The sequence below is a fragment of the Coloeus monedula genome (genome assembly GCF_965178545.1).
Source record: "Coloeus monedula genome assembly, chromosome: 1".
NCBI classification, from domain to species: domain Eukaryota; kingdom Metazoa; phylum Chordata; class Aves; order Passeriformes; family Corvidae; genus Coloeus; species Coloeus monedula.
Window position 1 is genome coordinate 33,047,913 of NC_138781.1, and position 27,503 is coordinate 33,075,415.

Below are 27,503 nucleotides of genomic sequence, written 5' to 3' on the forward strand. Positions count from 1 at the left end.
TTGAATAGATACAGAAGAAGAGGTTCTATAATACATTTCCCAAAGTGTCTTCCCCTCCTCCCACCTCTGCCCTTAAATAGTCTTTTGATAAATCAAATTGCTTGAAAGTACATGTATGAATATCTAAGGCATATATAGTCAGTATATTGCTTAGACTTTCAAAGCTATTTTCACATGTGAGCAAATATCAGCGTTTCACATTAAACAGGAGCTATATTTGAAAGTGGCCCATGACTTGTATAACACACGTAAGACACTGAGATTAAAATGCTTTGTCTAGTCCATCAAAAATGTACCCATGTATTTGTGGTCTATTCTTTTTAAATAAACCAGCAGACATAGTTCCTGTTGGAAGATGCTCTTGATGATTTTTTGGCAAATAACATTTGATCATGTCCCGAATTTTTTGCCAGGTGAGTGTAAAGCAGTGAAACATGGCGAAGCATATAAATGTTCCTCTGACTACCATGTGCTGGGTAACAGGTGCAAAGACTGTTGAAGCTGAAACTTTCCCTCATGCTAAAATTTTTTTGCTTAACATTGTAACTGGTTAAAATAAAGGTACTTAAAGGTATTATTTTTTAAGTAGTTCCGATGCTAGATGTCTGTGAAACCTTTATTAAATAAAATATTAATTTGAAAATTAATACTGTCTACTTGCACAAAGTTTGAAAGACATTCTTCTGAAGCTTAACACTGCCCTTAACAGTTTCTCACTGATGATAAAGTTTCTGTGTAGGGACTGTATTTTTTAATTTGATCTAAGGCAGAGTTCTGAAAGGCTTAAGTAAGAAACAGGATATTTTAATGGAGATAATATGAAGAATGTCTTTATTCTAGATGTTTTTGTCATCATCAAGTGCTGGAATTGTAGCTGTTAGTTGAGATGCATACTTTGACATGAAGGAAGCTTTACATTTTCTCTGATAATTTATAGGAGCAAAAGTGCTAACCTGAAATCCCTTAAAAAGAATTTACATAACTGTTAAAAATGTAAAGAAAGCTTATTATTCTAACACTTGAGTTATTATGCAGCACCTATGATGTAAATTGGCCAGAAACATCTGTCCGCTTCTCCAGATATTGCAGCTTGCATGACTACATTAAAAGCCACGAGTCTGAAACTGGGAATTGAGAAAATGTGAAAGAAGGCAATTTCATCTGCAGCTGAACTAGTCAGGATGTCCTAGGAACTAGGACATACTTAGTCTGGGGCAGTTGTGGACTGTTTACACGGTAATTTCGTGACTTTACATAATTTGTGATTGCTGGCAGCACTTTGTCTGTTACAAAGTAGAAATAATACTGCTTCAAAATCTGAAAGCATAAAGTGTCATTTCCCTCCTACTCATGGTTTCACAGAAAATTCACTTTTTTCAAAACAAAGAGTGTGGTTAAAACATTTAAAATAATGCAGGGCTTTTGACATACACTGCTGTAGTTAAAATATGGCACATGAGTTGATTTGCTTGTTGAAAAGTCAGTTCCACTTAAAGAATGGCCAGAAATTTTTTTCTTGGGATGGAATTTTCTAGGAAGAATTGAAATCAGAAAGTAGGTGTTGAGAAATGCAGTTTGTTCTGTTACTGTGCAGTGTTTCATAATAGCTTTCATTATAAAGCAGTGAGGAAAGTTAAGGGTAAATTCCTGTGTGGGAGAAGGGGCATATAGGCTTCTCTAATTGTTTTGATATATACCACTCTGCAATATGCAGAGCCTTACAAAACACTGTGGTTATTCCAAGGCTTCTCAACTTACTGGGGATCTCAAGAAGAGATTTTGTTAGTACACCTGGGTGTGTGTCTGTTTAAGCATGCATATATAACTTGGCAGGAGTTAAAAGAATACAGTTAAGAACAGGAACAAACTCTCTTCACTCACCTTGATGAGACCAGAGACCGGGATGGTGGCATTTTCTGACATTTTCTTGGGCAGCATTGTTCACTCTCAGCCAAGAGCAGTTCTCTCAGCAAGTCTGAGGGTCCTGGGCAGGCATGATGCATTTCTCGTTGTAGGATGTACTTCCCACTGCAGTGTGTTATGGAACCAGGTCGGTCTTAGCATCTGCACCATGTGCACTTAGTCCCAGAGTGCAGTGGGTCAGGTCTGGCTGTAAAGGACTGCTGGGGATGTCCCCATGCTAACAGCTGCCTTGGAAGCAAATTTTTGGTTTAAAAAAAGTGGTTTGGAACTATGTGTGCTCTTTAAAAACAGTGAATCTGCCTCTACAAGCATTGTAAAACTTGTGGGTTGCTGTATGTATGAGGGCTGGAAACTTCTGAAAAAGATGGAAAGAAAAGAGTACTGAATGAGTTGCTTTTATTGTGTTTGGAAGATTATGCATACCTTGTACATAAAAAACTTGTTTGTTTTTTCAATCCTTAGCAGCAAATCTTGATAGGAATGTGGTGGGCATGGTTTTAATTGCATACAACCTTTATTCCATTTTTCAGGCACACACACAAAAAAAGCTTCTTTTCGGTTCTGTCCTCTTGCTCTCAGTAGATGTATTTGACTGTGTAACATCTCTAAAGTTAACATTGTGGTGTTCCCCAAAGCTTTTGCTCCTTATGGAAGCCTGTTTTGGTCAGTACTTACTTTATGTTTTTGTTTTGTCAGCAGCCATGCAGCAGGTCTTAGACAACCTTACTGATCTGCCGACATCAACAGGCGCTGAAGAAATAGACCTGATTTTTCTTAAAGGAATTATGGAAAACCCTATCGTAAGATCACTTGCTAAGGTATTTAAATTTGCTGCTTTGAGTAGAATTGGGAAATGTTTTCCATTATTGTGTGGACATTGAGTATGGATTGAGGTAATAACAGCATGTTATTGGTGCATCTTATTAAAAGTCTTGAAAGCCAGCTCGAAGGTGAAGATTTAGTAGAGTGTAATTTCTGTGCACTCTGGTTAATTGTTACATAGAGGAATCTAGAGGAAGAATAAAATTCAGAGACTACAGAAATAATGTGGTTACATTATTTATGAAGAAAAAATTAAAATACTTGAAATTAGAAGCAGTTGATTTTAATGTAGTCTTGTAACCACTGTTGTGTGCAAAACCCATATGCCTTCTGACTTTCAGCGTTTTTGCCAGAGGTGAAAAGTGAGAGCAGTAACCTTCATTACCCCATGGTATAAACAAGTTTTCTTTTCGTCTTTACCTCAAAACTACTTTCTTATATGCCCAGGAAAATATTCTCTCCATGCTCTTTCCTGGATCTCAAGAGTAATGCCGTTACCTTTGATTGTCAGCTCTCTAAAACATGGATTATCCTAAGTTTTTGTTCTTGGGTTACAAAAATCTTTTATGTATAGGTGGTAGCAATCAATTATAAATATGTAAGGTGATATTTGCAAAAAAATCTTTGGACTCTGTAAATAAAATGTTGCTGGTCTTACCAGTAGGAAATGCAGTCAAATATAGTATATCACTTATATTTGTTCTTAATCTTCTTCATAAAAAGAAGCTCCTTTCATGAGGAAAACCCAGTTAAATACAGCTGTCTCTTTAATAGGAATAGACATCTGAAAGCAGTGCCCTTTGGGCAGGTGTGAAATCCTCTGTAAAGCTAAAGGATTGTTGTTCAGGGATTTTGTTCAGTATAAAAATCTGCAAAGGAAAACTTCTCATGAGAATTCATATGAGAATTTACTTCTGTTTAGCTGTTCAAAAAATTGGTTTTAAGTTGAAGACATGGCATAGTAATAAACTTAGAAGTAATGGAAATGTCTCATCTGCTGGTGAGATGACTGCAGATGGAAGGACTTGTGTACTAGATTTACTAGAGTAAGTAAAAGCTTTTTTTTACTGATGATGGAAACAATGTTAAGTATCTGCTGCATAGGCCATCTTTAATATTCATCATGAAGAAAATGTTCATGGCAAAGCCTTTTTTTCTTATCAAGAATTTGTGCTTTGATGGCCAATTACAATTAGGTAGAATTTAGTAACTAGCAGATGTAAAAAAAAGTGCTGTAATGGAAACAGATTCTTAACTGTGTACCCATGCTTTATCTAGAATGCTTAAAGGTTTTAATTGTGTTCACATGGCATGACTGCACTCATATTTCTTTGTAATTATTTTGGAAAAATCCTCAGTCTTAACCAGCAGTGCTAAATAAGGATAAGATAAAAACACATTTGGTGAAGTGTATGTAGTTCACATATATATCTTACTTGTCCCTAAAAATACATAAACTTGCTTTTCTATTAGAAGAGCTGGTTTTACCAGAATTAGCAGTTCTCTGAGATGGTTACATTATTTAAACAGAATCATTTCAAAGCAGGCCAGAAATGCAAAAACTTTTTCATTTTCCTTTATTCACCACTTACTAAGACTAATCATTATGTAAAGTATGCCAAAAAGAACAAAAAGAAACTTAGGGAAAGGTGCTGCAAGCCATACAAACTTATTTTCTCCTTTTGGTCCTTAAATAAATGAAGGCAAACGATAAGCATAGTAGTTAAATTATAGTATTTTACAGTGCAAAGTTTGGCTGATGTTTTAAAACTGGGTTAGGTTAATTTCACACTTTTCCTGTATAAAGGCAACAAGGTAGAAATTACAGATTTATTTGGGATAGGATTCTTTCACTGAACCTTTCCACTTTTCAGTAGGTGGTAGAGGAAGGGAGAACTAACTATTACCATTGTAAAATGTTTTTTCCTGTCACTGATGTTTATAGACTCATGGAGTAGTTTTGGTTGGAATGGACCTTTAAAGGTCACCTTGTCTAACCCCCTTGCAATGAGGAGGGACATCTTCAACTAGATCAGGTTGCTCAGGGCCCCATCCAGCCTGACTTTGATTGTTTCCAGGGGTGGAGCGTCTACAACCTTTCTGGGCAACCTATTTCAGTGTTTCATCACATCCATCCTAAAACCTTTCTTCCTTATATCTAGTCTCAATCTATTGTCTTTTAGTTTAAAATCATTATGCCCTGTCCTATCGCTAAAAGCCCTACTAAAAAGTTTGTTCCCATCTTTCTTGTAAGCCCCCTTTAAGTATTGAAAGATTGCTGTAAGGTCTTCCCAGAGTCTTCTCTCTCCCAGACTTAACACCCCCAATTCCATATCTTTCCTGTGCTGATGTTTGTGTTCAATCCTAACTAGTCTTCAGAATTATTATGCTTTTTGGAAAATAGTTGTTGAACTTGGAACATGCATGAATTCTCCTCAGTTTTGCTACTGAACTGTAGTATCAAAATTCTCTTCTTCTGGATTGTTAACTATTCTTTCAGACCTCAAAACTTTTATCTTCTTTCTGCTGTCACACTACTGCTTTTAGCATTGTAGCACAGCCTACAGCAGACCAGGTGAATGCCCAACCCAGGCCAAGGAAACATCTTGGGAGTAATCTATGAGCGTTTAGTCCAGTATTTAAGATGTCAGATTGTTGGAGGTAAAAGCCTTACTATTTGAACATTTGGCAAGTATGATACAATACTGAATGCACAGAGAGGCCCAATTCAGTATCAATGATTTATTGATATTTATTTATTTATTTATTTCTGAAATGTTGAAGTGAAATTAAAAAAAGAATTGCAATATCTAAATTAGGTATTCTTATTTGTTTGTTTGTTTTTAACCTTATTCATACCATTCCATATCCTGCTACTCTTCAACATATTACAGGATCAGAGATTTTTCACTGATAAAACTTTCTGTTCCCCAGTATATACATGGCCTTGATTTTTGGAGTGAAGGGTAAGGATATTTGTTTTTAGATTATATCATTCAGTATTAGTGGTGGTATTTTAAAAACAACGAATGAGAAAAAAGGTAACCCATATTCACTAATCTTACAAAGGTTTTGCAGTTGGATTATGTTTAAAATCTAAGGACTCTTAGATTTGTGTTTTTACTTGCTGTAAAAGAAGTAAACTTTAAAAGAAGGATATTGTTTACTGTATGCATTATGTACAAAATAGCATTCCCTTATTAAGGAAAATGTGTGTAGGTGCCGAGCTTCCTATAACTTTGTAATCACAGTTGTTTGGTTTGTGTGTGTTGGTGTTGGAGAATGTTTGAAATGCCTTTATGTTAAATTTGCCTTTCCAGAGTTTGGTCATCAGTCCTGCAGAAATAGCATTTTATAGTTATGAAGTACAATGTAATACTCAGATGATTTCAGGAAGCAAGGTTTTCTGCTTTTAGCAAAATTTTGTTTTATTGTCTGTTTTAAAGCACTAATAAAGAGAGTAGAAGTGCTCACATACCTTCAAATTATATCTATGGGAAGCATATATAGATGACTCTGAATTATACCTATTATGTATTTGTTTTTATATGCCAAAGAAATTGCTCTTTTGTAAATTTCTTGTTGCTACAGTGTTGAAAATAACTTTCAATTGAGAATCTGAGTTATTTTTGGCCTCCTCTTATTCCCTAATTGTATGATAGAGCACTGTCTGTAATAAACAAGTGACATCTTCAGAGATGCTTCTCTTTCTGCTCAAAGTATGTACCTTTCAATGAATTTCAGTATCTGCAGAGTTCAGGAAAGGATTGTGTCTGCAGGAGTAGCTCTAGAAATAGATTAAATGTTATCAAAGAATCACGGGATGGTTGAGTCTGGAAGGGACCTGTGGAGGGCATCTAGTTCAACTCTCCCTGCTCAAGCTGGGCCACCTGGAGATGCCAAGGACCACATCTAGATAGCTTTTGAGTATCTCCAAGGAGGGGGACTCCCATCTTCTCTGGGCGACCTGTGCCAGTGCTCATTCACCCTCACACTGGAAGAAGTGTTTTGTGGTGTTCAGACAGAGCTTCCTGTGTTTCATGTTATGCCCACTGCCTCCTGTCCTGTCACCAGCCAGGAAACCAGTCACCACTGCAAACAGGCTGTCTCTGTCCTCTTTGCATAGTACACTTTTTATACACATTGATGAGAATGCCGGGAGCCTTCTCTTTTCCAGGCAGAACAGTCCCAGCTCAATCAGCCTTTCCTCATATGTGAAGTGCTCCAGACCCTTCATCATGTTTGTGGCCCTCACTGGGCTCTTTCCAGTATGTCCAGAGTGTTCCAGGTGTGGCCTCACTAGTGCTGAGTAACACTCACTCTTCTAGTAACACTTTTAATGCAGCCCAGGATACTGTTAGCTGCCTTTGACTCTGACTTTTCTTTAGCATTTCCTTCAGTTATGCAGATTTTTCTGTAGAACGTGCTGTTCAAAAGGTGTTTGAATGGGAGGAGTCTGAGGTAAATGTTTTTCTTGAAGACTCTGGAAAGATCCCATAGTTCCTTTTTTGCCCTTCTTCTAGAAAGTGTACTTGTCCAGGATTCTGAAGAAGGAAAGGTCCTGAGGTGCTGTACTGTTGATAGAGCAGTGTTTGATGTGTACAGCATAGAGGAGGTGCAGACTTAAAGCTTCTCTGGCATGTGCTGCTTATAAAGTTTTTTGGGTCATGTAGTTGAGCATGCAAAATCCTTCAGCAGTTAAATCAGATTATCCTATATACAATTTTTCTGGCTTTCCTGCTGAAGATTGCACTGAAAAATAACTTTAAATGCTTATAAATTTGAACCACTTGAAACTTATTTACATTATAGTCTCATATATTTAATCTTACAGGCTCATGAACGACTGGAAGATTCTAAACTTGAGGCTGTCAGTGACAACAACCTGGAGCTGGTGAATGAAATTCTTGAAGACATCAGTCCCTTAGTAAATAAGGATGAAAATATTGCAGAATTGGTTGGAATACTCAAGGAGCCTCATTTTCAGGTACCACCTTTTTACTGTATGTTACCAGCTTACTGTATCAGTGTCCACGTACGGATCTAGGAATAATAATGAAACAAAACCTGAACTATAGCAAACTGTAATATGTGGGATTTTACTCCAAATGAAAGGTAAAGGAGAATGTGGGGTTATATACAAATAAGTATGATTTTATTCTTTGATATCATTTCAAAAATACCTTTACTCACTTGTATTAAATTCTGCTGCAGTTTCTGTTATAAATCTTGGACAAGCTTTTACTTCCTATATGACTGCGAGTTTCCACAACAATTCTCTGAAGAAGGCTTGATGAAGGCAGATGAAGGCTTGCTTCATCTGTAACATTTCCAGATGATCTCAGTTCCTGGTCAGGAGCATGGTGCATTTCAGTTCAGCTGTTGGAATTTGTACTTGTGTGCAAGACGTACAGTTTGCAGAGTGAATGAACATGATTCTTCTGTGATCTGATCTGCACTGCAGCTGAAGCTGAGACTCTGTATCCCTCTCACTGTTGCTCTGCTTAAATGAAGTGTTGACATACGCTTGTCGAAAGCAGATGTTTTTCCATTTTGCTGTTTCTATGAGCAGCTTCTGTACTGAACCTCGAAGATCAAGGTTTGAAAATCCTTGGTAGATTCTGGCCTTTCTAGGCAGGGTTCAGTGGACTTCACTACTTAGCTGAAGGTATCCTGTAGAAGAACATAAACAACCTTTTGCCACAATATAAGTGGCCTTCTTTTGGCAGATGGGTATGGAGTCATAGGCATTTCAGGGGTAGATGAGTTTAAACACACTTTTTTCCCAAGTTTTCCATTACATGTTATACAAATGTAGCAGTGAGTTTAACATGGATAAACACTGGAAATGCTGTATTGTGGCCTGTTGGAAGAGGGATCACTTCAAGAACTCAGCTTTTGGGGCAGTAGCTCTTTTGAGTACTGACAGTTCCTCTGCCTCTCCTGTGTTAGCCTCCCTTGTGCTCTTACTTGTCCAGAAAGGCATCATAACTAAGTGATCAAAAACTATGACTCAGAGACTTACTGGTGCATAAACCTGCAAATCAGTCTTTGATCCTGTAGAAGATATTGGGACTTTAAAAGGACCGGATGAGTTTGGAGGAATTGGTAGTTAAAATGCAAAAGGATTAGAAGTGGGGGCAGCTGGTGCCGTGACAGACCTGACAATGACCCACTGTGTTAGATAGAGAAAATAAAGCTGAAAGTCAGGACGATGAATCAAAAGATGAAAAGGACATAACAATTGAAGTGCTGCACTTTGAAAGGCATGATAGCAATCATCTCTGGAGGGAGATGGCAAAGGCCAGAGAGAAGCTTGGGCAAAGGATCTTTGGGGTGGAAACTGGAAATGGCCTGTAGGAGGCTAGATCAAGTAAGAATTTTATTTTGGGTGAATAGCCAGTACTAAGGCAAACCCACCATTTATTCCTGTTCAGTGGTCAGATCTACAGAGAGGCAGAATGCGTTGCTGGTGTCAGATACTTCATTAGTTCAGGCCTAAGCAACTTAAACATGTAATCTAAAAGTTCCAAAATAGATGGTAAACTAGAATGTCAGTATTTATGCTCTTTCTTGTACCTTTTTTGTTGCTTGATATATAAGGAGCAGGCATGAAACTGCATATATGCTACCTTAACTTCACAGTTTTGCTCTGTGAATTAGTGCTTCCTAACTGCATATTAGGTAAATTTAGCAAACATCTCTTCTGTTTTCCTTCCCTGTCCCAGCAGTAGGCATCTAGGGAAGACTGTAAGTCTAGAACAAGCCAACAGTGATACCTTCCAAAACATGTTGTGAAGATTTAGTGATTTTTTGCTCAGACTTCTGAGTGAGAAGTAGTGTCATCCACCTGTAGTTCTCTTCCATGAGCTTTTTCAGTTGTTTTTTGAACCTGTGTGAAAATCTATCATTCACAGCATCCCCCATCTGAGTGGAGACTCTGCTCTTTTGTTTTTGAGACTGTCTCCTGTCAATTTCACTTAATATCCCTGTCCTCTTATGTAGGAAGAAAGTGAACATTTTTTCTTAATCAGCTTTTCCATGTTACTTGTGGTAAGAGAGACCTTATTGTGTCTGTGTCAAGTAAATAAAATGAAGCAAAGCTGTATATAGCATGGATTTATGAAGTGGTGTCTTAATTTCTATTGCATTTCTTACTTATGGCCTAAGAGTTCCTAGTATTTGGTTTGCCTATTTAACAGCTGGTGAATAGAATGGAACAGAACAGTTCAGTTAGAAGGGACCTACAGGGATCACCCTCTCCAACTGCCTGACCAGTTCAGAGCTGACTGAAAATTAGAGCCTGTTATTAAGGATGTTGTCCAAACGCCTGTTAAACACTGACAGACATGTTTAGGAGCCAATTCCAGTGTCTGACCACCCTTTCAGTAAAGAGGTACCTCTAGGCTTAGTGAGTGTAGAGGTGGGTTGTTTGTTAGGCTCGGTTTGGTTTTGTATTATTTACATTTTCCAGATACCATTTCTGACTCTCTGAGTTAGCATATTAAACTAGGATTATGTTTTCCCTTGCAGTCTGTGTTGAATTTCATTTGCCTTGTTCTCAGTCTGTTGCTTATGAGGTGCCTCTGAAGGTTACAGTCAGTTCTTTTAGTCCTTGAATAGTTCATCAGCATCAGCAAACTCAGTAGTTTCACTTCTCATCCCTATTTCCTAGGTCATTTATCTGACATGTCAGTGTATTGACAGGTGTAGAACTGAGCCCAGATGCCTGTGGAAATCACCTGATAATGTGAATTCTGAAAACAAATAATACTGTATTCCTGGCACCAATTATCTGTCTTTTAACCAATATTTTCTTCCTCTTGAAAGCCTTACTGCTTATCCTGTTGTAGTTTTGTTTCTTTAAAAGACTTCTACCAAAGGCCTTATGGAAATTGATCTATATGAACAACTCTTAACTGCCTTGTTGCCACGCTTGGTGACCCTTTGAAGGAATCTGACTAGATTTGAGAAGCCTTACTTCCTTATTAAAGCATGTTGATGCTTTCCCGTGATCTGTTTTGTCCAGTCATTCTGGGTTTTGTGGAAACTTATAATTTGTTTAGTATCAGCATCACACTTACTGTTTTGCAGTTTTTTGACTCTTCCTTGGAACTCAGTTTAAAAATTCATGTCATGATTTTTGCAGGCTGCTTCTTTCCCCATAGTGTTGGGTGAGTCATGGGCGTGTAAGAAAAATACAGTGCAACTTTGCTGCAAAACCTGGATTGCACAAAAAGGACAAAATAGTGTGAAAGGAAGAGAATAGAGATGGTTAAGACAGTTAAATGCTACCCTGGAGAATGAGCCTATTCATCACTCCGTCAGAACTAGAATTCATTGTTAAAGAAAGTCTGAATAAGCTTTAACTTGTACTTTTAAAATTTATTTTCTAAGTGCCTGTTGGAGGCATTCAGTCTCATTTGCAGAAACAATGCGAAGTTTTGGCTGCTGCATACAGGTAAAAGTGCCCATCTACTTGCTTCATTGAAGTGTATCTGTTGTGATTCAATTCTGAAGCCTAAAATTAGGGAGAATTTTCAGCCCTTAATTTTGTGCTTCCATTACCCCTGTGGAGGCAAGCAACAAAATCATTGCTTCTGCTTTTTACCCTCTTTAGTTTTAACTTTTCAGAGGTCAAAGTGTGAAAGTTCTAATGAGTTTCACAGTATTTATGGCTGCCCAGTAGGTCAGTATGTGTTGGAGAGCCAGCTGGCAGAGGCAGTGCATGGAAAAGCCTGTAGCAAATCTTACCAGACAGTAGCTGGAGAGCAGAGCACAGAAGTTGTAAGAGAGGTTGCCTTGAGGGAAGAAGAAACAGTTAAAAATTTTCACACTGTTGGGGTGGTTAAACATGCAGAAGAATCACTTCTGCTTCTTCTTCAATGGAAGAGCTTGTTCTGTTACTTTCACCTTTCCAAGAATTAACCAAAGCATTCATCCTAAATTGATTCTGCTGGCAATAAAATACTTAATCTGAAAAGCAGCCAGTATTGTCTTATAGTAGTCAGGTTTGTAAGGGCTAATCATACCTTTAAAAGGTTTCATTTAGAAAAAGTGATCTTAAGTTCCATTCTAGACAGGTATTAATAAATAGGGTTATTTTCCCCACATACTCCTGTGTTCTTACCAGCCCTCCTGATTTTTCTGAGGTCATAAATGATTTCCTCACTTTTCCAGAAGAGCCTTTAAAATGTGTTCTTTTCACATGACCATTAGGAGCCTCTAGTCCATTCATTAAGTTCTAATATTTAAACAATGTTATCAGGAAAGACTAGCACACATTTAGTGCATAAAGAGGAAAGGAAATATTTTAAATACTTCCAGGCCCAAAGTGTTAGGAAAGGAGTCCTGAATTCCAGATTGTAAGTCATTCTGCTCTTCTGTATTCCCTCCCACCACAGCCCCCAGTTTGTAATATAATTGTTCCTTTGGATCAGAATTGGGGAAATAGTTATTACATTATTTAGGGCAATGCTTCATAACATGTGCTTAGAAGTTTTTTAGGAAAAACAAATGTTGAGTTTGATGGTGGCTTCAGCACTGTAGAGAGCCTTTAATGTTTCATGTTTCTCTGTTTACTGAATTTTAATTACATTTTAAATTATTTTTTTACCTGTCAAATATATGCAGCCTCAGAAAACTACTGTAAAGAGGTCAATATCTTCTAAGTTTATGGATTGTTTTTTGACAGTATCTTACATGAAGAGATCATACTGTCTGTCACAGGACTGTTTATCCATTGTATGTTATCTCTTGTGCTTTGTAGGAGTTCTTCAAAATGCCTTATTCTGTCAATATTGTCATTTTTTCATGAGAACCTTTCTGCAGCTATCCAGTCTTGGATAGTCAGCTGATCCTGACTGGAGGAAATTACAGGTGGAAATTTTGTATGGAGGAAACTTCGAACCATTTTATGACTGTTGATCAGTCCATGTTGTTTTGCAGACTTTGGCAGTGGTTTTATAAGTGTTCCAGCACCAGTATGGAAAGGTCAGATTCCAGCGGAGCTCTGGAGCTGCAGGAGCACAGGATATCACTTTTTCCAATATCACAAGAAAGAAACAAGTTCATGCAACTGAATTTCTCAGCTCACTCAGCCACGTTCCTGAAATAAGAAGGAACTTAGTGACATAAAATGTTGGCGAGTAGTCCGGCAGTGGTACAGACACATGGCCCCCATTGCCAGGTGCCTGTGCTTAAGTGTTCTTCAGAACTGTAGGTCATGACCTGGCTGGCTGGAAACAGGCTCATAAAACTGGCACATATTCTTGAGTTTCAGAAGTGAGAGTTAGGTGTGGGACAGGAATAAGTTAACTGCCTTAAGGAAACCAGTGAACTACTTTTCTCAAAGAAACCACTTTATAGTTGTGGGCAGCAGTGTACGGTTGGTTCCTCATAGTCCTTCTGCGACTCAGGCATTGTGTAAATAGCAGGAAGAAGATCCTGTGATTGAGAGATGGTTAAGTAGTAGTTGTATGAATTCATGCTTGTCAATAAAACTGAGTGATTAAAAAGGATCAGAATGTGGAATGGGATCAGATTTAAGAACTGAAGAATTTTACAGAGCATGTTAATTTGAAAAGGATGACACAGACTCTTATCTTAGTAGGCTTTTTTGGCTGTGGATCAGGTTATAATCTGTAAATTGCATTACTATTAATGGGCAGGGAGATGTACAGGCAGCTGTGTGAGGCTCTGCCACAAGGCTCCATGAGAAGTATAGTGGGTTGTGGTCAGAAACTTCAGAGACAATTTGTTCTAGTGTGTGACCAGAAGAAAACTGGAAGTTTCATACCGCTGTATCTACCTGACTTTATGAGTGTTAATCTGTTAAAATGTGTAGCTGATGCAAATTAGTTTCATTTTGGAAATGCAGAAAGATCCAAAAATATGTTGCTTGCAAACATTGGCAGAGAGATCTATTCTCCTGGTTTCTGGATTGGATGTGTCTTGGATAGTGAAGAATTAGAAATTGCTACCATCTGACAGCTGCTTGATTTAAATAAATGATTGTTTTTCCTATTTAATTTGATTTGGTTTGTGTCCACAGTATCAGAGCAGCCACAATAAGCAGCTGTCTTTACAGTCTTAATGGAAGGGGCAAAATCGGTGAATTAATACTTCCTTCTAACCTCAAGTTGAAATATCAGCAGGTTTGTTGTGTAATGGGCAGATGAAAATGACTGTTCAGGTGTGTGACACTTTGAGCTGAGCTTAGCATGCTGAGCTTAGCACTAACCCCTAATGTGGCTGCACAGTCTTTAGCTTAGAGGTGGCTTACAGAAGGATGGAGCAGACTGCATAGCAAATCATTGCTGTTACCTGCTCGCCTGCTCTGCTTTCTGGTAGTTTGCTGTCTTCTTCAGGCATGTGCATGTCAGTATCAGCGACAGTCCCCATGGTGTCTTCTCTTTATAACTACTTCCATGACACCGTCAGCAATCTGGTTTAAGACCATATCTGACCAGTCACGGTTTGAAACAAAGCTGTGTAGTTGGAGGCCCAGTAGGTATCTCCTCTGCTTGCTACTTCTCCTCTCTGTATCTGTCAGTATGACTCCTTGTGCTGTAGGATGCTTTATCTTGGACTCCTGTGTATGATGGCTATAGGGTGTCCCTTTTCCTCTCATAGAATCACAGAATTGTTTGGGTTGGAAGGGACCTTAAAGATCATCTTGTTTCAGATCCCCCACCACAGGCAGGGACACCTTACACTAGAAGGTGGCAGAAAGACAGAAAGTCCCCACTGTTTTAATGCACAAGTTTGCTCTTGGTTTACCTGTATGTATTGTCTTATATCTTAAGAAAAATTTGTCTTTTATGAGAAAATCATGCCTAAATTGCATTGTCTTCCAAACATGATTATATTCGTTTGGATCTCCTCCTTCCACCTTGTATTTATGTCTCTGGACTGGTGAAAACAGCGCTAACTCTGAGGTCTGAGCTCTTGTCTTCCAGAAAGTAAATTCTGTCAGCTAGGATTCATTTGGTGCTAGAATTCTTCCTTGGCTTTATGCAAGCAGGAAGCACTCATTCTGCAGATGGCTAGAAATCCTTGCATACCTGTCATTATCCAAATTACTGTGGAGGAAAATTTTATTGCATTAAACACAAGTATCTAATGATGAGTTGTCTTCATTTTTTGCAGTGGGTTGTTCGTTTACTGTAACCATTTGCTCAGATACTGTCTCATTAGGTGAAAGACTATTTTAGGTACTCCTTTTTCTGTCTTCTTCCCTTGTAACATCACACATTCCTCCCCAATTTAATTACATTTCTCCTATATTTCCTTAAAAACCAGCATTTTTATTTACAAGACAGCATATTTGCTAAGGCAGTGGGCTTATCAGTTCATGTGAGCACTTGTATGTCTATTTTTGCTTTATTTCATGTGAAGTAAGAGTATTATGATGTGGTCCCAAAAGGACTGATTCAGTGTTTATTCAGCACTAAATCCTTTCAGAAATGGTTATTTCATGATTTTAAAGAAGACTTTTTCTGTTCCTTTGCAGTCACTCTTGGAAGCACATGATATTGTGGCTTCAAAATGTTATGATTCCCCTCCTTCTAGCCCTGAAGTCAATAACTCTTCAGTGAACAACCAGGTTGTTCCGGTAGATGCTATTCGTATCCTTGGAATTCACAAAAGAGCAGGAGAGCCACTGGTAAGTAACTGGGGATGAATGTGTCTTTACTGTAAAGTGCTAGTGAAAATGTTTGCATGTACCCCATTTCTTGCATTATGTTTTATTTCCATTATGTTGTCTAATTTAATGGGTGATTAGCTCAGTACTGAGAGGTTGAAGTAAGAAGATACTTTCATGTACTCCATCCCACTCTCTCCAAGAAGTAATGGGACAGTGAATAGGCAGTCACTGGGCTAGCATAATTGATTAACACAACATCTGTTTGGGCCTGATATGAGATGACAGGATTGCATGCAATCAGGAACAACACAGTCATTTTTTTAGTTATATGAAAACCTTGTCTGAAAGCACTGCTGTGTCACCTGATGCTTCTCTGTATGGGGAGCTCTTACACTGTAGTAGCTGTGACTGACTGTTTTCTTTGGAGGAGGTATCATTTTGGAATATCCCACAGCTGTGTATTGGTGCTTGAGATAATGGTAAAATGAAACTGACATTCAAACAGTGGTAAACTGGGTGTCACTACCTCTTTCAGGGTGTCACATTTAGAGTTGAGAACAACGATCTGGTAATAGCCCGAATTCTTCATGGAGGAATGATAGATCGGCAAGGTCTTCTGCATGTAGGTGACGTCATTAAAGAGGTGAACGGCCATGAGGTTGGAAACAATCCAAAAGAATTGCAGGAACTGCTGAAAAACATCAGTGGAAGTGTCACTTTGAAGATTCTCCCCAGCTACAGAGACACTGTCATTCCTCAACAGGTCAGTAGCACATTTCTGATCATTCTGTGAAAAGAACTTCTGCGTAGTACTTCATTGTATATTCTGGATTAGACATATTTTGATTATTTTGTGAATATATAATGTTAGGATTAAAACTAAAATGTAGATACCTGTATTTAGCTTCAATTACATTTTGGAAATGGGTTTATTCACCTAATACGCCTGCCTAAAAAACTCGAATTAGTGTCTAAATTGTTAAGCATTTGTATGCTACATACAAAGCACGTTTCTTTGACCTCAAGTGACCTCTGATAACCTGACAACAATCACACTACATGCAGTGAACTGTGCATGTTTATGACATGGTTGGTGTCCAAATAATCTGTTTCATAGAATGCAGAAACATACTAAATTCAACAGATGAGCTTGAACTTACTGACTTCAGTGGGAACTTGGATGGTGGCTATTCCTTATCCTTTTGTTGTTGCTGTAAGCTGTCAGTTTCTCCATGGCAGAAGTAACTTCTTGAGCTAAATCAGTGCCTTTGAAACACCGTGTAAGGTGCTCCTTCAGGTAGTGGGTCTTACACCTGTGACTATAACAGGCAGTGCTTCCAGTGAGTGGAGGCTGAGGGAATGTGCTCTATTGAGACAGGTGCAGTGCTTCTTCTGCTCCCCAGCCTGGTACAAAGAGTGTCAAAGATGTTTTCAGTTCAGTCATGCAACCTACTGTTTCTTCCCCTGTATGAAATTTGAGTCTTAAGCAGTTGCATATCCTGTTACTTTTAAAACATTGAGTTCATGGCAAAAATAGTTAAGATTCCACAGGCCTTAAACACAGGGCTCACATTCCAAGAATTTTTTGTGTTTTTAAGTAATTAAAAGTCAGAATTCTAATTGAGTTGTATACACTGAAATACAAAAATGAGCGTTTTGTAATGCACTGTCCAAATGGAACAGATTTTTTTATTTTTATCATGAAGCTACTTCAGCCAGGGTTTACACTGTTGATTATTCTGTCCCAGTTGGTGTATAACTTCTTTCCCCCTAGATTGTGTTTTACATGCCAAATGCAGCTTGGATCATGTCAAGCTTTTTATGCTGTAGGTAAAGACATTACTTCAGTTTGACAGACAGATTAGTCAGAATGTATTTTATAATGCTTAAGCTTTGTTAATTTTTACACATTTCAGGTTTTTGTGAAGTGTCATTTTGATTATAATCCATATAATGACAACCTCATCCCATGCAAAGAAGCAGGTTTGAAATTTTCTAAAGGAGAAATTCTTCAGATTGTAAACCGGGAAGATCCGAATTGGTGGCAGGTTGGTAAAAAGATTAAAATAAGTAAAATAAAAAACTGAAAAGCATCAGTAGTTGCCTTAATAATAAACTCTTTAAATTATGATCTACTATCATTTTACAGTAGATACATGAAAAATATATTTACACTGCAATCCAATTTCAAGCTAATAGAAAGATATGCAGTTGAAACACTAAAGGAAATGGAATGTTTTAAATTGTATACGTAACGCTCATTTTACTCTCAGTGCTGTTTATTTGTCTTTGTTCTTGTATCATAAGCCTGGACATTCCCAAATAAGTTTGAGGTGGACAATTTCTAGCAAAAAAGTCTTAAGTTGACTATAATTGTGGTAAGCCTTCCCTGACAGCAACTGTGGAAGAAGTGGACCCCCCTTCCTGAGTGCTCAAAGTTGAGGAGAGGGAAATTAACCTTGTGGATTTGAATAGAATAACTCTTTGGAGAGGCTGTATGTTTTATTTCTACAGTGGTGGTCAGTGTCTGTGAGCTGTATCATGCATGCTCACAGTCACAGTGTTTGGCACTATTTCAAATATTAACAGTTCATCCTGGTTTAAGGTGGCATTTCTACATTCAGTCCTTCAGTAGAAATGTAATCCAGTGCTTATGCTATGTTTATTTTTTCCAAGACACTATACACAGAATTAAACATTATCAGTGCCTTTGAAAATGGGACAAGCGAACGTTTAAGACAGTTTTCTCAACCGAAATCCTTAAAACTGGTGAAGAGTTTGGCATTATTAATTTCCCTTTCTACCCCTGTGTTGCTCACCCTTTGCAAGGTAACAAGCAGAAGAGAGCCAGACACTGCCGGAGAACAAGATACATGACTTCTTTAAAGCAACAAAAATATTCCAATATACATCAACAGCTGCTGAATTTTGTTGCTTCTCAGTGACAGTAATAACAGAAAGAAAGACAATAAAAAGTGTGAGGGAAGGCTGAAAATTTATTGCTGCCAACTTAATTAGTTTCAGAAGTAGATACTCCAGAACTCCAGAGGAGTTTGATGTTTAGCTCCCATGCTGACTTCTGTATTGCTTTTCAAACTCTCCAGTTGTAACTTGTGGGAGTCCAGGAGAAATAAATCTTCAACACTCAATCTGGTAAAATTGAAATGTGTTAAATCAGTGTAGTGTATTGCTATGCAGATCATGCCCCAGGAAAGAAAAGTTTAGTTCCTCATGCTTTCTAGAAATGCTAGACTGTTAATGAAAACTTCATACTGTAAAAAATCAGTTAGTCATAGATAAAAGTATAGGAGTTGAAAAGCAAACATCTCCTGTTAGCAAAAGAAGGATTTATTGCAAGCAAAAGATTTATGGAGAATTACACACTTCATAACTGTGTTTATGTGTGTTAAGCTTGCTGAGAATTGAGCTTGCCATTAAATTATTTTATAGAGAATTTTAGCCAAATTTTCATTACTAGGAATACTTCAGTTACTAAGATTTTAAATCTGTAGTTGCTTAGTGCAAAAAGCTTGAAGGCAGGATTAGGATGTGTTAACGGCATTCACTGGGAAATGACAGTTAATAAGCTGCACTGGAACCTGTTTGGAGCAGCTCAAGAATGTAAAATAAGTATACTGTATACTAGAAAACCTTGAGTTTTGTCACCTGAGCCTTCAATGTCTGGAGCCAGAGAATTCCACTTTGGAATTTATGCCCAAGTTTTACGGCTATGGGACCTTAGCAATGTAATGGCAACTAGTAATGAAACTTGGATTTATTTTATTTTTCTGAATTTTAATACTCAATGGCAAGACGCTATTATTGTAAAGGAGAATTTTAATATTTACATCTGACTTTGAATTTCTAAGTATCAGCAGTAAATGTATAAACACTCACCAGTGAGAAACTGTCAGTGAGGAAGTCAGTAACACCATGTTGATGAGAAAAATGCTTCTCACAGATTAATTGTAATCATTTGTATTGGTTTTTTTCCCCAGGCTAGTCATGTCAAAGAAGGAGGAAGTGCAGGTCTAATTCCTAGCCAGTTCCTGGAAGAGAAGAGAAAGGCTTTTGTTAGGAGGGACTGGGACAACTCAGGTGAGATTGAGTGAATTTCAGGAGTAGATTTTGCTCTGACTCCATTTTTTTTTGCTTTTCCTGCCTTCATAAATAATAGAAAAACTGCTGTGTGAGATTATACAGATTATTGTGAAAAGCTGAATATTATATTTTGGCTTTGGCTGAAGGACAAAGGGTGAAGTCTCTGTGTAGTGTTCAAAGATACATGAATCATTTTTGCCACCTGCTGATGAAAAGCTGAATGAGGTGGGACAGGCATTGTGCACTTTAAAAAAATTTTTTTTTTATAGTATGGACTAAAAGTTAATAAGCTAAACATGAATTTTTCAGCTGCCTTCTCCAAAGCTTTCTAGAAAAATACTTCTTTCTCTGTATGCAGTTCTTGCAGTACCATTTGATGGCTATGTAAATAGATTAATATCTTGCCCTAGGATATATACAATTCTAGAGTAGTCCTTATAAATTTAATTAATCTAAAAATTCATATATTCATGTAAATAAGCTTTGGAATTTAACAGAAATTGTGAGTTCATTTAGTTTTTTTATTTCTAGGGCCTTTCTGTGGAACAATAAGCAGCAAAAAAAAGAAAAAGATGATGTATCTCACTACAAGAAATGCAGGTATCTCTTAATATTACATGAAAGTCTAAGTTCTTTATGTTTCAAAACTTCAGAGTCTAGCGTATCTAGAGGTAAAGATTTGCAGTAAAATATTTGATTATAAGTTTGATAGATCAGATAGTTTTTATCATTTAAAAGCAATAGTGACCAGTGCCGACACGGTTGTGCTGAGTACATCATTTGGTGGGTGGAAATCAGATTAAAACTGGGTGTTAAGAAAAATGAAATGTTTGTTGCCAGTGGGGTGAGGGGATGTGATTTTTCCCTTCTGTTCAGCATTGGTGAGGCCACATCTAAGTGTACTGGGCACCTCCCCAGTGCAAGAGAGGTGTGGACATACAAAGGTGTTAAAGGGACTGGAGCATCTCATCCATGAGAAAAAGCTAAGACAGCTGGGAATGTTCAATCTGGAGAAGAGGAGGCTCAGGACAGGTCTCATCAATGTGTACAAATACCTGAAGGGAGGGTGCAAAGAGTTTGGAGCTGGGTGGGCTCTTTGGAGAGTAGCCCAGTGACAGGGCAAGAGCCGAGCAACACAGGAGGCTCTGTCTGAACACCAGAAAACGCCTTTTCCACTGTGAGGGCGACTGAGCACTGGCACGGGTTTTCCAGAGAGGCTGTGGAGTTGTCCTCCTTGGAGATACTCAACAATGTCTGGATGTGGTCCTGGGCATTGGGGTGGACCAGATGCCTTCCAGAGGTACCTTCCAACCTCAACCATCCCATGATTCTGTGAAAGCTCACTAATTGTTAGTCACAGTTTTCCCCTTCTCATCAAACACAGACTTTCTCCTTCAAAGTAAAAGTGAGAATCTGACCTTTCGCGGTAATGGAGGGATAACTATTTTATTCCCAAACCAATTCAAAGCAAGAAGTCTTGTATCAGACTTACTGCCCTCTGAGTACTGTTTATATTCACATGGGATCTGTTGATAAATAGCAGGACTACTTAATTTTTTTTCTTACAGCACTGAGTGTGTATTAAAGTTTTTTTGTACGTTTCTCAATGTAGAATTTGATCGCCATGAAATCCAGATATATGAGGAAGTAGCCAAAATGCCTCCTTTTCAGAGGAAAACACTGGTCTTGATTGGGGCCCAAGGAGTGGGGCGAAGGAGTTTGAAGAACAGGTTTATTGTACTGAATCCTACTAGATTTGGAACTACAGTGCCATGTAAGTTGTCAGCATTCCTGTCATAATACCATACTTTGAGTCTGATTAACTGGAAAGTACCTGATGTTTATCCTAGTGATTTGGTGTAGGAGTGATTTTGTCAGAGCATAAAAATTATAGAGTGGGAAAACAAAAGGCTCTTCCTGTTTTCAGACAACTGAACTAACATATGACCATGAAAATATTTGTAACTAGCACTTAAATGATGCTGCAGAAAATAGTTTTTGTCTGCACAATATTTCAGTCTGTGGGTTTCTTCAGTGTCAGTCACCATCCATTACTGAGGGGATTCCATAAGTTCCCAGTAGCCTTCTGTAATGAACAGCCAGTGGAGTTTCTCAGGTCTGCCTTGTAGTTTTCCACCTGTGGACTAGGCATTATAAATTATAAAAAATGTAGGGAAAAGCAACAAACTTCCAATAAAACTGAAGTAAGTGTTTGTGATCTTCAAGATTTGTATAACTGTCTAATGTTTTAATATATCTAGCCTTAAGCACATGGTCTTTCATATTTTCCCCTATAAACAGCAGAAAAAAGCTGCCTTTACCTAAGTATGTTTTCTTGCCTTTCTTTCTGACACTTTGCTCATTCACCTTTGTTTTTGTAACTCCTCCCTCCTGTTAGACTGCTGACCAGAGAAGCCCACTCTAGCTATGTTATTATTCTCCTGCCATGTACTTTTCAGAATTTCAAAACCAGCCTGTTCCCTTCTGTTTCCAGGGGGCAAGGAATAGATCTGATAGTAATGGGAGGAAGGACAGGTCTGAAAGATGAATTGTGCAAGATGAGAGAACCAGTCTCTTTCATTTGCTAAATCTCTAGCATCAAAACGGGCCAGGACATTTAGAACTGGCTTGTGGACCTGATAATGGGGTTGACTTCTCAGTGTTACTTTTTAAAAGAAATCTTCTCCTGGGAATTTCATTATTTTATATTGGCAAAATAGTAAGAGACCTTTTATTTCTTCTAAAATTCTTATTCTATTTCAAAAAAACCTTCAGAATTACTTATTTCTCTAAAATGCTATATAGACGCTTGAATATATATATAAGTAATGCAACACAGTGTTAAAGTGCTTTTACTTGGAGTTCTTGCACATTCTTTAAAGGCATAAAAGTAAACTTTTCCCAATCTGATAGTCTAATCATGCACATGCAATACCCAGTTTACTGTATATAGAATCTCTTCTCTAGTTCAGATTTTAAGTGGGATAATCAGTAAACTTAGTTGGTCTCAGTGTCTTTGATTAGAAGGGGATTCTCCCAGTTATTCACAAACAAATTTGTGTAGGATGTGTTTTAGGAGGTGGGAAATGGGTAAAATAGATCCGCTGTGCTACGGGGAGAAGCATGTTCTTGGTGTTGAGTTCTAATCCACCACATTGCTGTGGTGCCATGGTTTTTCTTCAGAGTGGACAACTGAACTGTTAAATCATCTCCTAGCTGTAAAATGTTAAAGCTCACTCTCCAAAATTCATTGCAAACTGATGTATGATTTTAAAAAATGTGTTGTATTAAGCAGTATAGTTTTAATCTTTCCGTAGAATCTTGACTAAAACTAGATGTTCTAGAAATATATTTATTCTTAACCACTTCAGATAATTGTTTTTCTTGGAACTTGTGTTTTCTATAATATTGAAGTGGATAGGAATTACTGGAAGGGGAAGATTGCTTTTCACTTGTATCACCAAGTTGCACCAAGCGATGACACAAGTATTACCAAAGGAATGCATTGACTGTTAGGTTTAATATGTTCTAGAGTTCAAATCTAATTAAATGCAAGTAGCACATAGTTAATACGGTGATAGGATAGCAAAGTCAATAATAATATGATATTATATTTTATTTTATTCTTTTAAAATTTTATTTTTACTTTCTTGTTTAAGTAATGTCTGCACTGCACAGTGTAGCCAACACCCAAGACAGCTGATAATGATTTACTTAAGTACTGGCTTTAATCTTTCTACAGGGAATTTACCCTGATTTAAAAGGGAAGTTGTCCTGGAAAGCAGCATTAGCTGGCCTCCACTAAGATTCTGCTACGGTGGCTGGGCTGCTTCTGATATTTAAGCTAACTTTCTTTATAGCTAGCTCAGGTAATTTTACCCTGAATAACAGGGCAAATACAGAGAGCGAAGTTTTGGGGGTGGGAAGGGGGCTGATCTTGTTGTACTCAGCTATTTTCAGAAGTACATTTGGCATTTGAGAGTTAAACATCCACTTGATTTCCAAGTCACTTAAATAAATATTTTATTAAGTGAATAATTAAAAAGATGACATAAATGAGTATTGTATATGGTGTGAAGGAGTAAGACAAAGGAAATAGGCAAATGGGTGGGTAAGCAACATACAGGAAGGAATATAAATAAAGGGAACAGGAGGGGCCATGCTCAGTTTTAAAATTTATCTGGAATAATGAATAAACCTGTACATGGAGCAATTAAAGTTGTATAATAATGTGTATTATGGTCTCCCTAACTTAATAGGCAGTCCAGTCTCATATTTATGTTCCAAATATAGAAAGCAGACATTCAATTTATATTTAATGTTTTTTGTTTAGTTACTTCACGAAAGCCAAGGGATGATGAAAAAGATGGGCAAGCATACAGATTTGTGTCACGAGGCGAAATGGAGACAGATATTAAAGCTGGCAGATACTTAGAGCATGGAGAGTATGAAGGAAACCTTTATGGCACCAAAATTGATTCCATCCTTGAAGTTGTTCAGACAGGAAGGACCTGCATCTTGGACGTAAATCCACAGGTATATGATTTATAATGTTACACTACAAGTGTGGGAGTATAGTGCTGAAGAGGTGAAGAGATATGCCTTCAAATTTGAAGGCTTCTTATCTGGTTTCAAGGTTACGGTTACCTACTGGATTCTTGTGTTTGTTTGTGGCACTTACTTGGAATGAGTTAGAAAGATGGAAAAAAGCCAGCTTAAATTCTGCATGAAAGAGGAGTCTTGCAGAGTAGTAAATAATCTTTTTAGTCAAAGAAAGAATGATGCTGAGCATTTCAAAAGGCAGTGTAGGAATTTCTAAAATAGAAATAAGAATCTTCATTTATGTGTTCCTGCCCATTTTATCAGATGAGTTTTGTGGTGTCCCTTAAGTAATGGGGAGATGTGGTGAGTCATTCCCAAACTTTGGTGGTTTTTTTTTCTTCTTCTCTGCTTCTAGGCCCTGAAAATACTGAGGACTTCAGAATTCATGCCCTATGTGGTGTTTATTGCTGCTCCAGAGTTGGAGACTTTGCGAGCTATGCACAAGGCTGTGGTAGATGCTGGAATTACAACCAAACTTCTCACTGTAAGTAGATCATTTCTTACTTAGTTTGCTTTGAACAAGATGTTCTTAGATTTTTAAAAAATTCTTTACCTTTCATTTTAGATGGAATTTGTTCTGAAATTAATGCCTCTAAGAAAAGTTAGGCAAGACTTCTGCTGATTACCTAACAGAAGTTAATCAAATACTATGTATAAGGAAGATTGCTTCTTTCTTAAAAATAGACCCTTACAGAGAAATGTTGATTACAAAAATGACTTGTAATGTGTACTTTGGGAAGTGTCACCTTTGATTATTTGCAGCAAATGGTAGATATTTCAGAATGGCAGAAATTGTTCTTTTATGCAGATGTCTTCCCTTGACTTTCCCATCTCCCTCCCCACCCAAATTTTTGTTCCAGTTTGTCTTGTAATACATGTGTGTTTTAAAATGGAATCTGTAATGCTTGGGAAAGATATTGCAGCGTATGTCAAAAACAAGAAAGCAAAACCCCCGCTAACCAACAAACCAACCAAAAAAAACCCCAAACCAAAAGACAAAACCAACCAAGAATGCAGGTAGTCCTTGTTTTCACTGCTGCAGCAGCACATGCTGCACTGAGAATGGCTGAGAGCTGCCAGAATAGGAAGTGTTGAACAGCTTCCCCTGAAGTTCCTTGGATTTGTCATATAAAGTGAAGTGGCATGTTTTGTTCATTAGATCTTCCCTCCCTTTCTGAGACACAGTGTGTAGCAGAGGGAAATGAGACATTTCCTCCAATGCAGCAAATTATAAATATTCTGTATGGGCATGAACTTTCCCAGCTGCAGGAGCAAAGCAAAAAAAACCAGATTGAGCAGTTCAATTTCCCCAACGGAGAAAAGCCATGTTTTCCTGATGGCTCATAACAATAGCACTGCAGCTTAGTAGGAATATCTTGAAAAAATGCTGACAGGGCATTCAAAGCTATAAAATGGGTGGGTGGGTTAGTATTTCCACTAAATGAGTATGTGATTTTTAATCATGGATTCTGGTTATTATGCATTCTGGTATATCTGTGGATGCACAACCATTCCTCTTTCCTGCCCCAATGAACCCTGAATTTTGTGGTGCATATACAAGAAGGCAAGGTTAAAACTGTCCAGACAAGTATAAAAATAATTTCCTGCACTTCCTAATATTTGATTCCCTAAGGGACATCCTTTCCTCTATATTACTTTTTATGAATAATAAAGAGCATCATTAAATTTCAAATATGCATTTATGCGTCTTTACAGATTCTGAATCGCATCCGTGCAGGTATAAAGAGTATGACTTGCTATTTCATATTCTTGTGCTTCCTGAACAAATGAAAAATAAATGTCATTTAAAGTATTATGGTTTGCTTGTTGGATCTGGCTGTATTATTTCTAGCATCCTAACACATTCCATTACAAAAATTCTGGCTCTTGTGGTCATACATTTACTTGTCTCCTTCATTCACTGTGAAGAAAAGGCCATTGACAAACCTAGTTTTTCATTTTGGCTTTTATATTGACAGCTGTATCAGGACTTGAAAATATTGAAATAAATACTGTAAAGGGGGACAAATCTCATAAATGCTTACAAAAAAATTGCTGTTGTGCAAAAATGGAGAGGAATTTTAAAACAATGTAGGACTAGCAAAACACAAAAACGTGCTCAGACACACTTTATAAAGGTTTCATAATGTAGGAATATAAATTTCCTGCATATTTTTCAGCTCATGTCAGGACTACAATAATGCAGCAGTAGTTTACAAATGAGGGACTGGTGTCAGGTGAGCAAGGCTGAAATGTTGTCTCTAAGAGCCGTAAGATATTCTAGAGCTGTATTCTGCTAGAAATTGTCTTTCATTTCGTACTAATTTAAAATCTTGGATTTTTGGTGCCTTCCGTGGAAATAAAAGGGGCACAAATAAATTTACAAACCTGATTGACTCAGTCATTCCTAAAGTATTAATTTTGCTCTGATTGTATCATCAATTGCCCTACAAAGTGATTGACTGCTCATTGTGCACACCAGCTCAAGTTCACCTGCTTCTATTGATTCTCTTCAAAATTGCAAGATTTGCTTGCCATATTTAACATTATTGACACAGCTCCAAACTTTTTCAGCCCTTTCAACGTGTTTTAGCTAAATTTCTGTGTGAATTTACTATAAATGAAAACCTTCCTTATTTTTAAAATATATTCAGTATCTAGCTTTAAACAGTCAGTTGCTGTACGTACCGAAGGGATCTTCTGCATCTATAAGGATTTGCCAAGTCTTATCTTCAGATCTTTAGTAACATTTAGATTCACTAATCCTTAAAAATCTCTTCCACAGGACACTGATCTGAAAAAAACAGTGGATGAGAGTGCCCGGATCCAGCGAGCCTACAACCACTACTTTGACCTGACCATTGTAAATGACAACCTGGACAAAGCCTTTGAGAAGCTGCAGACGGCCATCGAGAGACTGAGGCTGGAGCCGCAGTGGGTCCCCATCAGCTGGGTCTATTGAGGGGTTCCAGTGGGAGCTTAAGTAACAAATAAAGCCAATGGCAGCAAATGTGATGTGTAGATACTGATGATAACCTACAGCACCTGTGCATTTTTACTCTGTGTATATTCAAAAGTACACTGTTCTGAATTTTTATAAAAATGTTGAAGAGAAAGTGTACTTAAATATGTAATTTATTTTAATTTTTCTAACTTTTTACAGATAACCTTTCTATTCATATCACATGAAGGAAATGCGTTTAAGCATTTTTCTATGTTTTGATTTAGTACCTTTGCCTTTTTCATCTAAGAAACTTTCATTCACTTCAACATTTACATCTTGGTCTTACATTTTCACTGTGATTAAAAAAAGGATACTTGAAACAATTTTTGTAAAATTTGTTAATGTCAGTGTTTGACTGATCAAAAGTCTATAGCTCTTACTAGGAAAGAACACTAATTTCTT

General features: G+C 37.5%; 1 protein-coding gene across 1 annotated transcript; it reads left to right on the top strand.

Annotated features, from left to right (window-relative positions):
- Positions 1 to 2,624: 2,624 nt before the first annotated feature.
- Positions 2,625 to 27,059, top strand: PALS2 (protein associated with LIN7 2, MAGUK p55 family member; the record flags this gene model as incomplete). Its single annotated transcript, XM_082293068.1, has 11 exons — positions 2,625 to 2,741; positions 7,580 to 7,732; positions 15,260 to 15,412; positions 15,930 to 16,157; positions 17,311 to 17,442; positions 19,393 to 19,492; positions 20,027 to 20,095; positions 21,108 to 21,269; positions 23,829 to 24,031; positions 24,453 to 24,581; positions 26,883 to 27,059. 11 exons carry the CDS (start codon positions 2,625 to 2,627, stop codon positions 27,057 to 27,059), a joined length of 1,623 nt encoding a protein of 540 aa, XP_082149194.1.
- Positions 27,060 to 27,503: the final 444 nt, after the last annotated feature.